The sequence below is a fragment of the Podarcis pityusensis genome (assembly GCF_964106645.2).
Source record: "Podarcis pityusensis genome assembly, chromosome: 4".
Taxonomy (NCBI): Eukaryota; Metazoa; Chordata; class Lepidosauria; order Squamata; family Lacertidae; genus Podarcis; species Podarcis pityusensis.
In genome coordinates, this window is record NC_138027.1 from 57435265 (window position 1) to 57447397 (window position 12133).

Sequence of the window (12133 nt, forward strand, 5' to 3'; positions counted from 1 at the left end):
AATAAGGAAACTGTCATTTTCCCTGAAGGAACACTTAGCACCAGGATTTTAAGGGAGTGAAAAATACGTTTCAGGGCCTGGCTGTTGGGCTATGTCTCTTCAGAGTTTTGTTAATTCCTATCCAGAGAGAGCTCAGCCACTAATCTTATCTGGATGGCAACATGGTGAGAGTTGTGGGCGACCAAGCAGCTTGAGAAGACCCAAAGCTGAGATAAAGTAGGGTGCCCCTGTGCCTGTCACAAGCTTTGATTTTTCTCCTGACCTGAAGAGGGAAAGGATTAAGGTTGGAAGGCAAAAACAAAGTGTAGGCACGTGAAGACTCCATTGTGGGTGAGCATTGTGGGTGTGTCTGTACAACAAATGACAGCCTTCATGGTGTACAAGAGCTGTAGCACATCAGACTGCAAGTGATGGATTACAAGATCGGGACAGCTGTGGCAGTTTAAGGCCCCGAGCTCTCTAAACATTTGTCAGAATTGAGCTTGTGTGTATTGCTTTTTAATCAAGCACTGTCCCCTTCCCAGAAGCCCTATGCAAGCACATCTCCCTTTCCTCACTAACACCCAGCTAAATCCTATTCAGCCTTCTCACACACCATCAGTCATTTAGCATAACTTTTGCTTCCTCTCCCATTCTCCCATTTTCCATTCTCCCTACATTTCCGCTCAAAACAAAGCTTTCTTTCCCTGACCCCCCCTCCCCCCGTTCTTTTCTACGAATTTTGAGAGTGGGTGCAGTGGCACATTTTTTTACCTGACCGGGCGTGCCCCACAGAGTAGATCTGTTCACATCAAACTATAATTCTTTTCCGCCAACTACAAATGTACCAATTTCCTTGCACCCCCTAGTGGCAGGTGCTACCCAGCAGCCATAAACTACCGTATTTTTCGCTCTATAACACGCACCCGACCATAACACGCATGTAGTTTTTAGAGGAGGAAAACAAGAAAAAAAATATTCTAAACGAAACAGTGGATGTATGATTTTTGTGGTTCATGCTGTGGCCACATGCATGTGATCTGACAGTGAGTTTGGAGTAGCCCAATGCAAAAATCCTGAGGATCCATGTGGATCCATGCTTTGTAACCACGTTTTTGCACCACTGCGGCCCCAGGCAATATTTAGTGAGCTGAGTGGGGAGGAGAGAGGGACAGAGAGCCTGCTTGCTTTAAAGGAACCAACCGGACAGGAGCCGCTTACTCCTCTCCCGCTTTGCTCCTTTAAAGCAAGCAGGCTCTCTGTCCCTTACTCCTCCCCACTCAGCGGCTCTTCTCCCGCTTTGCTGTTTCAAAGCGAGCCACGGAGGAGGGAAGGAAGGGGAACCATGGATCCTCTGCTCACGACTACAGCAGATCCCCCTAGCCACCCGTAGGCATTCCCTCCATAACACGCACAGACATTTCCCCTTACTTTCTAGGAGGAAAAAAGTGAGTGTTATGGTGCAAAAATTACGCTAAATTTAAGTCATTGAACAATGTGGAATCTGGAAAACATGGGGCCTACCAAACACAACAGATTTTCAAAAACTAAACAAAAGGTACATCTTGGCACCGCACACTCTTTCTTTTTTATGATTGATGTTTTTTCACATTTTAAGCAGATCCCTCTTACTTTAATGATAGAGATGCTCCTGGAATCTGGATCCATATGAAGCATGCAAACTTTCACAGGATTCAGCTTTTCTTGATGCAGAATTCGGTTTACTTTGGTGGAGAATGTTATCAGATTACAGATAGTCGTGAAAGTAGTGAGAATCTGAAGCATCTATGCTATTTGAGAGTATTTTGCCCCATTCAGCTTTGCAAAAAGGGTATTTTGAGAGTGGGTAAGGGCCAAAGCAACAGATCTCGCCACCACAGCCAGTTTCTTTCACATCTGCCTCTTCTATGGCTGGCAACTGTTGGGCCAGAATGCACTCTCACAAGTATGCGTTTGGCCCATGGTCCACCATTTCCAGATATTCATTTCCCTTACCTTTCCCCCATACCTTTTTTTGTAGAGGGAGGTGACCTTTTGACTTTAGTGAATAGGAAAGGACTCAGTATTCCCCATCCAACTCCCCTGACGATTTCCAAGTCTTATGTATTGAGAAAGTGAGGAGGCTGTCTTACATTTATTTTAAAACCATTGTTTACGTATAAAAGCAAGACGGTTCTGTTTTGTTGTTCATGCCCATGCAAAACCATCATATACGGTATATTATGGCACCAGAATCTGGAGCTTTTGGAAAATCAAGCTGTGTAGGAATTGCAGGTGTGCAAGAGCTGAATGGTTTCCATTTTCCCAACACGATCTGCAATATAATGCTAACCAACTCTTGACCTGGATGAAATTGGCCTGGGGGTGAACATGCCATTTATGATTCCCCAGCTGCTACTTGGCAGGGAGGAAATATCAGCATTCCCCTCCCCTTCTAGATTAGGAATGTTTTGTTTGCTAAGCAAGCTGTTTCTTTCATTCTTTTTCTGTAGGACGGTAATTCTGAGTGAAGGACCTTGCAAGCGCTACTAAGTGGTTATCATGGGCTTAATTGCGTTTCTGAAGACCCAGTTTATAGTTCACCTCCTGATTGGGTTCGTCTTCGTTGTGAGTGGGTTCATCATTAACTTCATCCAGCTATGCACGCTAATCCTCTGGCCTATAAACAAGCAGTTTTATCGAAGAGTGAACTGCCGCCTTTCCTACTCATTGTGGAGCCGTGAGTATGCTCTGATTTCTATGTGCCAACTAGGAATGTAGTTTCTTCAGACTATAGCGGGTAGGCCTCCTTAGGAGCAGTGGGGAACAATGTTCATGGGTGCAGATGCTGAAACACTGATCTATAGTTGCAGCTGTTAGGCGTTGGGATTTGTTCTTGCATGGTGGACTTCTCTGCATGTACCATATTTCCCCCTTTTTCCATGTCCTTGCACCTAAAGGCAGGGGCTGAGGTGAGAACTCTCTGAAGTACTATTGCAGGAATGGCATGTTGTGCAGAATATAGCCACACATACACAAAAACAACCCTCTGGAGGGGCCCTGTTCCAGCCCCTGCTTCTTCCCTCTCTGCCCTCCAGAAAACCCACTTGCCTGCATAGCTAGGATAAGGCCCTTCGTCCTTCCATACAGCAGGTATCCACAAGTGGTTGGGCATTGTTCCTTCCTCCTGTGGCATTGCTTTAGTCCCAACAAGCCTAACTCTCACACACACCCTCTGTTGCCAGTGGAGGAGATATCAAATACCCTGTTGCCTTGTTCCTCTTTCCACTCTTCATTTTTTTGTAACTTCCCAGCTTAAAGCTTTCCTACCTTCCCCCCCCCCCCGCCCCCGTATGTATATTTTATGTTTTCTCATTCTTTTCTAGTGCCTGTTTTTGTTCATTTGTCTCATTTCCCAGTCCTTTAGACCGTCTTTTACTTTCAAATTTCTTGCACAAATGCCTGTTTTCTTACTCCCTACCAACCTTGTCTATTCTAGTATTCACTGCAGTGCTTCCCAAGTTTGTAACTTGGGGCAAAAGTTTTTTTTAAACGTCTTCCATTGTAGTCACATTGCATCGGTTATTCAGAGAGCCTGAGGTATGACAGAAATTCTAGAGGGAGAGCCATCTCAGTTGTTTGTTTTTTAAAGCAAACACACACAAAATAGTCTTGTGTACCTTAAATATTTAACTGTTCTTAAATCTTTTAAAGTGCTCTAAGGGACAGTTTTTCCTCTGAAAAATTGTTAAGGTGGAAAACAGACCCTGCAAACAATCCAGTTGAACTGGCTCATAGTGAACTGCTGCTAAAATGCTGTTTTTTTTGACTAGGTTATTCCAGGAGCAAGTTCATTACTGAGATCGCTTGCGACATTTTTTGACGTTGTCGCCTAGAAGCTCTCCTCTTCGGGTCCTTATTTTGAAAAATGCCAAAATACCATTTCCACCAACCTGGCAGGGACAAGCTGGGGAAGGGTGCTTTTTATTTTTTTACTTTTTTCCTGTCTTCATGTTTATAAGAGGGTACTGGGAAATAAAGATGAAATCATCTTAAGCATTAAATGGGCTTTTATTGTACCCAAATGCTTTCACTCAAGGAGTTTTATGAACAGCATGATCTACTAATACAGGCGTAGCTCACCAGATCTTGTTGGACTCCCACCTCCCATCAGCCTCAGCCAGCCTGACCAGTGGTCAGGAATGATGGGTGTTGTAGTCCAAGAGCAATTGGAGGGCCCTGTGTTGGCTAGCACTGCACTAATATCACTAACAAGTCTTAAAGTCAGACTGTTCTTTTTGTTATCTTTATCCATGAAGAAGTGTTAGCTTTTTGCTGAACGGTCATTTCCCCTGCTTTTCTTTCCCTTCGTTTCTTTCACTTACTCTGAGAACTCTGAATATTACTATGACACGGCTATCTCTACAAACATACAATTCCAGTTGCAGCTCCCATTCAGGGTGGATCTTCCAGATTGACAGCTGACACTGGAGGGGTGTGTGCAGGGCTGGAAGGACATGGCAATTCAGGTTCATTAGGTGACCTCTTTAGTGAGACAGGGGAATAGATAACAGGCAGGTGGTTGGGAGTTTTGTCTTCAATGCCAAAAGCTGGCCGTTTGGGCTTGTTTCAGAAGGGACATTGGTACGACATCCTACTAATGATAGAGCTCATTTTTGTATCAAGGCAACAGATTCAATCCATGGCATCTTCAGTTTAAAAATCTTGAGAACAATAGCTTCTTGGAGAGCTTTGAACCATCATGGTTAGGTGGAGCTAGACTAGACATTCTGTTTCACTGTAATGCAGCTGCGTATACAGGTCATCTCCCAAACCTGTTTAGCTGGCTGGCTGTGTGAGATATAGAGGACTTTCCTTCTATTCATAGGTAACTGTTTGGTACCTGGAGGGGGGGAAATAACTAGGTTTTTATTTAGCTGCCTTGCAGCTGTAAAGCAAAGACTCAATAGAAGGTTTCTAGTATTTAAGTAGCCAGTTAAAATCCAGGTCTTACACCGATTCCACCCCTGAGACTAGGCTGACCATGATGACTGCTGCATTCTTAGCATTCTTTCTCAGGCTCTTAATCAGTGTTCATCCTGATTTTGCTGAACTACAACTCCCATCATCTTTGACCACACTGTTTGGGGCTGATGGGAGATGAACTCCAACAGCATCTGCAGGGACCGCAAGTTTCTTGACCCTGCTTTAGAGGATGTCAAGTCAGTGGATTTAAAAATGCTGCAACTCCCCACACCTCTCTTTTCCCCAATGCAGAATTTGCTGTGAAAAGTAAATTTGTGTTTGTAGTGAAAAGCTGCCCTTTCCCCCCTGTGTATACCAGCTGAAGCACCCATGCATTTTGGAGCTCAATCTATGCTTTTTAAGCAGGCTGATTCACACAACACTCAGTATAACACGTCTCTTGAGGACTCGCAGCTGAGTATGTGAAACCACCAAGCATGGCATTTAGTGTGATGTGGAAAGAGACGCACGTCTCTGCTGATGGTGGTCCGTCATGATCATTGCATACATAGTGCAGAATAAACTGACCTCTTTAGACTAGATCCCCCTTTCCAGATTGCTCTTCAAGGATATCTTAATTTAACTTTTTTTTAAAAAAAAAGCTTCATATACATTGTACACTTTAAAAAACAAACAAACCCCAGTATAACTATTTGATGAGGTAATTTTAGAACCGTAAACCTTTTCCTCACCATGGGATGCCAGCCATGTGAAAGTCATTCACAGACTGGCTCCCTTCAGAGATTTGAAGCTCTCGCTGTGCCGCTCTTAACTAAAATGATCAGTGCTGCACTTCTCTGAAAAAGCTTCTTTCCTGTTGTAGAGCAGCACGGATGTTTCATCTGACTTCCTGCAAAGAGAAAACACTTTGCTGCATATTTAATTCATGAAGGCAATCTATATTCCAGCCTTATTCATTCTAGCTACCTCCAGATGACTTAAGGGAAAAAAAGGGGGGGGGGCTCAGCATGTTCAGTTTTTACTCTCCTAGCAACAATAGCTCCATCCAAGTCTAAATGGATAGTTTACTGTTTGCAAGATTTTTGTACATTGCAGCTTCTACATTGAGTCCCTCCCCTCTGCTGTTTTTGGTTGTTGTTGTTTTTTGCATAATCATTTTTTTAAAAATGCCATGACATTCTTTTCATTTTAAGGCTAAGTGATGTTCCACTCTTCAAGTATTCAGACTAATAATAATAATATATTTATACCCCGCCCATCTGGGCTGGGTTCCCCAGTCTCTCTGGGCAGCTCCCAACAGATTATTATTATTATTAATAATAAAAAGCGATAAAACATCAAACATTAAAAACCTCCTGTCAGGGCTGCCTCAAGTCTCAGCTCACAAAAGACCAACGCCTTTCTTTTCTTATATACAAAAGTGTTTATTGCAGTTCATTGTTTGCTTCAGATCCGAGGCGCGCAGCCCTACGTCTGCTAGGCTTAGACCGCTGAAGTCCCTTCTGAATCTGTCCCCGCCCTGCACCAGTTTAAGAGGCTTGCGCTGCTCCACCTCTTTCTCTCTTTCCTTTTCCGCAGGGTCTTTCTGCCCGCTGGGGTTTCGCCCCTCCTGGATTCCTCCGACGCGGAATCAGACTGCTCTTGCCCCCTCCTGCGGGCTTTGGGACCTGGCCCCTCCTCCGGGCTCCCTGTACTTCCGCGCGCCTCTACATTTGAACTTGGCGCGCGCCCCCAACCTCTAACTTTCCTTTTGACAGCTACGCTACTCCCTTCACTACTCCCCTCCCCTTCCGGGAGGGTGGCTTGCTCCGACCTCCCTCCTTTCTCTACTGCCGGAGCCGCCTCCCCTGATACACTGGAACCTCCACCCCCTTCGCTGCACTCTGGCGGGGAGGCTGGTCCTGACGCCCAGCTGCCACTTTGGGATCCCCCGCTGGCCCCCTGCTCCTGACAAGTCCCCCCTGGGGCTCCCCTGGCCTTGACCACCGGCGCCCCCTTCTGGGAATCCTCTGATTCGCTGGAAAGACTCATGGAATCTCTAGAGTCATTGTCATCCTCTTCCTCGCTGTCCTGGGATTCATCCCCATCGCTCTCCATCTCCTGCCTACCCTGTGCCTCTGTCCCTGAACCCCTGACATCCATCCCCCCCTTGAAGCCCCCCCTTCCCCCCTCCCGCTGCTCGGGCGCAGGTTCCGGGAGCTCCGTTGTAGCGGGGGTAGACGCTGGATACAGTTCATCGACGTCGATCTCCTCTGCTTCCAGTTCAGTGTATGCGTGCTCGAAACCGGGGTCCTCCCCCAACACATCCAAACCCTTCCCTCCCCCTGTTACTTCAGGCGATGCTGCTTGCCAAGGCCCCCTTCGCCACCCCACTTCTGGTTGATCGTCCCACCAATAAGAGCGGTCCGTGTCCACCCCCGAGCACGATCCCCTTGGAGGGCTCGATTCCGGCGTGGTCTCCTCTGCGGAGGAGAACCCCCGGAAGGTGCTGCCTGAAAGTGTGGGCGTAAAAAGCCAGTCATCAAAATACTCCTCTGGCATGGGCCTGTGTGGGAAGAGTGCATGGAACTCGTCTTTAAGAAGAGGTTCCTCCAGAGCATAATCTGGCACCCAACTGTTGGCGCTGGCCGGGGTACCTTCCCTGGCGAGGAGGTATTCCACTCCCTCCTCCCCCCATCTCGAGTCCAGAATTTCCGTGACCTCGTTGAGTGTCGGGGTCCTCGGTGACTCCCCCCCCCCGGTGATTCTCTACGTGGGTCTGGTGCCGTCCCTGGCTCCTGAAATCTGTGTGGGGCCTTGTAGGGTGTAAGCACCGACCTATGAAAGACCGGGTGCATTCGGGAACCTTCTGGGAGGGTCAACCGAAAAGCTACGGGATTGATCCTGCCCTCAACTTGGTATGGCCCTAGCTGTTTGTGTCCTAGCTTCTTCTTAGCTAACGACTTGGCCGGCACCGCCTGGGCTGCTAACCATACCCAGTCCCCCACCTGGATGTCTTCTCCTGCCCTCCTGTGCCTGTCTGCCTGCACTTTGTAGGCGTGTTTAGCTAGTTCCAAGTGCCGTCGTAGCTCCTCGTGGACCTCCTGCAATTCTGCTGCTAAATGCTCAGCTCCCTGCGACTCCCCCTGCGTCGTTGTCTCCAACGCCGGGAAGGTTCTGGGATGTCGCCCATTGTTGGCGAAGAACGGTGTCACCCCCGTTGACGCGTGCTTCGTGTTGTTGTAGGCAAACTCGGCCATCGGTAAGTAGTCCACCCAAGTTGCAGGCTTTTGATTGGCGTAACATCGCAGGTACTGCTGCATGATGGCGTTGACCCTCTCCGCTTGGCCGTTGGTTTGCGGGTGTCTCGCCGACGCTAAGTTGATCTTGACATTCAGGATGCCCAGGAGCTTCTGCCAGAAACTGGAAATGAATTGGCGACCCCGGTCGGACAGGATGGACCGCGGTAAGCCGTGCACCCGGAACACGTGGTCTATGAACAGCTTGGCGGTCTGTTCCGCTGTTGCCACCTTCGCGCAAGGAATGAAGTGCGCCATCTTGGTGAACAGGTCTACAACCACAAGCACCGCCGTCTTGCCCCGCGAACTGGGCAGATCAGTAACAAAGTCCAGCGCCACCCGTTCCCACGGCTGTAGTGGCGTCTCCAGCGGTTCCAGCAATCCCGCTGGCTTCTTGTGCACTGGCTTGGACCTCTGACAAATGTCACACCTGGCGACGTAATCCGCGACCTCTCCCCGCATCTGGGGCCACCAAAAGTCTCTGGCTACTAAGTCCGCCGTCTTTTCTTTGCCGAAGTGACCCGCGCTGGGTGCGTCGTGTAACTGCTGTAAAACCTTCGCGCGGAGATCGTCTCCGGGCACGTAGAGAGCACCTTTGCGGGTCAGCAGACCATCGCGTATCTGGAATTCGCCGTCCTTTGCTGTCCCCCTTCGCACCTCCTCCATCTTGGATTGTGCGAACGGATCCGTCTGTAGCGCGCGTCGTACCGCGTCCAGGTCCACGGCGGCGGAAGCGCACGCCCACGCTTGCGGTGCGAAAATGTGCCTGGCTGCCACTGGTGCCGCTTCCTCGAGATACTGCGGTTTCCTGGAGAGCGCATCCGCTATGACGTTGTTGTCTCCCGGGATATACTCTATCCGGAAATCGAAATCCGCAAAGAACTCCGCCCATCTCATGTGCCTCTGGCTCTGGAGCTTCGCCGTGCGCCAATACTCTAGGTTCTTGTGGTCCGTGCGGACCTGCACGGTGTGCTTGGCTCCGATAAGGAAGTGCCGCCACGCCTTGAAAGCCGCGTGGATGGCCAACAACTCCCTGTCCCAGATGGTGTAGTTCTGTTCCGACTTGCTGAGCTTCCGGGAATAGAAAGCGCAGGGCCTCCAGTTCCCTTGCGGATCTTCCTGCAAGAGGACGGCCCCCACTGCTCTGTCAGAGGCGTCAGTCTCAACCCGCATGGGCCTGCCGGGATTCACGTGTAGCAGCTGGTCTTCGGACGCGAAGAGACTCTTAAGTCTCCTGAAGGACTGCTCCGCCTGGTCCGTCCAGGTGAACTTTTTCTTCTTGGAACTGAGGGTGTCCGTGATAGCTGCCGTCTCTTTCGCGAAACCCCTGATGAACTTGCGGTAAAAGTTGGCGAAACCGACGAACCTCTGGACCTCCTTCCGATTGCGCGGACTATTCCAGTCCAACACCGCGCGGACTTTGGCGCTGTCCATGGCTAGTCCCTTGTCGGACAGCCGGTAGCCCAGGAAATCCACCTCCGTCACGTCGAACTGGCACTTCTCCAGTTTGGCGTAGAGCCTGTGCTCCCGTAGCCTCTGCAGGACCTCCTTTACGTCTCTCTCGTGAGTCTCCTGCGATTCTGAGAAGATCAGAATGTCGTCGAGGAAGCATACGCACTTCTTGTAGAGGAGTCCTGCTAGCACGTGGTGCATGAATGCTTGGAAACAGTGGGAGCCATTTTGGAGACCAAACGGCATAACTCTGTATTCATAGGTGCCCAGCGGCGTGAACATGGCCGTCTTCCACTCGTCACCTTCCTTCATGCGTATTAGATTGTATGCTCCGCGTAGATCCAACTTGGTGAAGATCCTCCCCTTCCTCACCGTCGCGAGCAGGTCGTCAATCTTGGGCATGGGGAAGGCCTTGGGCTTTGTCATCGAGTTGATGGCCCTATAGTCCACAATGAGCCTTTTTTGGGGCGTGTCCTTCTTCTTCACGAAAAACACAGGACTGCCCCCCACGGCCTTGGATTCTCGGATGAATCCCCGCTTCAAATTGTGATCTATGAACTCCCGGAGTTCCTGCATTTCATCTTCAGACATGGAATACAGCTTCGCAGTCGGCAGCGTCGCCCCTGGTAAGAGGTCAATTGCACAGTCGTAGGGCCGGTGGGGTGGTAATTGGTCAGCTTCCTTTTCACAGAAGACCTCCAAAAACCCCTTGTACTTGTGGGGCACTGCCTGCACCATGCCTAGATGCAACTGCTGCCCTTCCTCCTGGCCCTCCTCCTCCTGGCCTGTCTGGATGCAATGTTGTGCGCAGTAGGACGAGCCAAAGGTGAGCTGCCGCTGGTACCACGCTAATGATGGGCTGTGTCTATCCAGCCAACTCATGCCTAACACTATAGGCGTGTCTGACAGTTGGGTGACATTGAAACTGATGACCTCGCGATGATTCCCAATTTTCAGCAGCATGGGTGGCGTCTGTTGTACCACTTGCCCACCCAGCAACTTTCTGCCATCTACCGTGACGACGTTCAGAGGCAGCGTGGCTGGTAGTAGCGCTATGCGATGCTGCTTGATGAACTGCATCCCCACGAAGTCTGCGTTGCTCCCTGAGTCAATCGTAATGGGGACTTCCAGGGTGAGTCCATTAGGTAGCTGGAGAGTAGCAGTGAGCTGCACCACTGGCTTGGGTGGTAAAGGGTCTGTAGGCTGCAAAAGCGCTGGGGACTGCTTCACTGACTTGCCTGGTGGAGCCCCAGCGTCTCTGCTTCCATCCAGGCATTCTCGTTTCCCTGAAACTGTTCTCCTTGGAACTCTTCCCCTGTTACTGTTGCTAAGGCTGCAGTGTGCTTCTGGAGCCTCTGGGGACACTCTTTAGCCATGTGCTGTGGGCTGTCACAGATGTAACACTTCCTGGTCCCTCTAGGAGGCTTCGCCTTGACTGCTCCGGACGCTGAGGCTCCGGCAGCTGACTGAGCCTTTGCACGACCCAGCTCCATTGGCTCCTCCCCTCCCTTCAGCATAGGCGAGGGATTTGTACGTCCCAGGTCCCTGGGAAGAAGAAAAGGAGGCGCTCTAGCTGGTGGGCGGACGTGACGCCCCTCCTCACTGTGCCAAGGGCGTTCTTCGTGGCGCACCCCTATCGTGAGTGCCCTCTGGACGACGTCTGCTAGGGTTTGAGGTCTGTCTCCCCTAGCCAGCTCATCTTTTACTGAGCCATGAAGCCCCTCCCAAAACAAGTCTCTCACTGCCAGGGAGTCTTTTTCCCAGCCCAGCACATTCAGCAATGCAAAAAAGCGAGAATGGTACTGACGCACTGTAGCCTTGCCCTGCCGCAATCCATGCATCTCCTGGCGCGCCACATCAACGTCAACGGTAGATTGGAAGCAAGCGTCCATGGCTTTGATAAATTCGTCAGAGTCCCTGCGGGCAAGACCATCTTCGCGCCACAAATTGCGTAACCAGGTTCTAGCTTCCCCATGCAAATGTGACACAATAAAGCCTACTTTCTCCTCCTCATCTTTGAAGTCTTTTCGAAGCAAATGCAGCGCGTATAGGACGTCTGCTCTGAAATTGGGATAATGCTTCAGGTTCCCATCGAAGTGGGCTACTAAATTGCCCCCCCTTCGTCCAAGAGCGATTCCCTCTGATCTGGACCCCGGGAACCCCTGTTTGCACGCCTGATCCCACCTGGCTTGCAGATCCTGGCATCGCGCTTCTGCTTCGGCAACTGTCTTCTGAGAGACCCGTACTGCAACGGAGAGTTCAGCGACTGCGTTTTGCAGGGTCGTTATCTGCTCCTCAGTAGTCATGTCTGCCAAACTTCGTGAGCTTTGCAAAAAAATTTTTTTTTGCAGTTTTTTTTGAGAAGGGACTTACTGTCAGGGCTGCCTCAAGTCTCAGCTCACAAAAGACCAACGCCTTTCTTTTCTTATATACAAAAGTGTTTATTGCAGTTCATTGTT

The 12133-nt window shown here is 49.9% G+C and overlaps 1 protein-coding gene across 6 annotated transcripts in view; it reads left to right on the forward strand.

Moving 5' to 3' along the window:
* The window catches only part of AGPAT3 (1-acylglycerol-3-phosphate O-acyltransferase 3), an 88275-nt gene that overhangs the window by 51238 nt on the left and 24904 nt on the right, over positions 1-12133 (forward strand). For all 6 annotated transcript variants that reach the window (XM_081003781.1, XM_081003783.1, XM_081003782.1 and 3 more), the window contains one exon: positions 2472-2698. In XM_081003781.1, the coding sequence (XP_080859907.1) occupies positions 2521-2698 (178 nt within the window). In that variant the 5' untranslated portion in view covers positions 2472-2520. The remainder of the gene's footprint in view (positions 1-2471; positions 2699-12133) is intronic.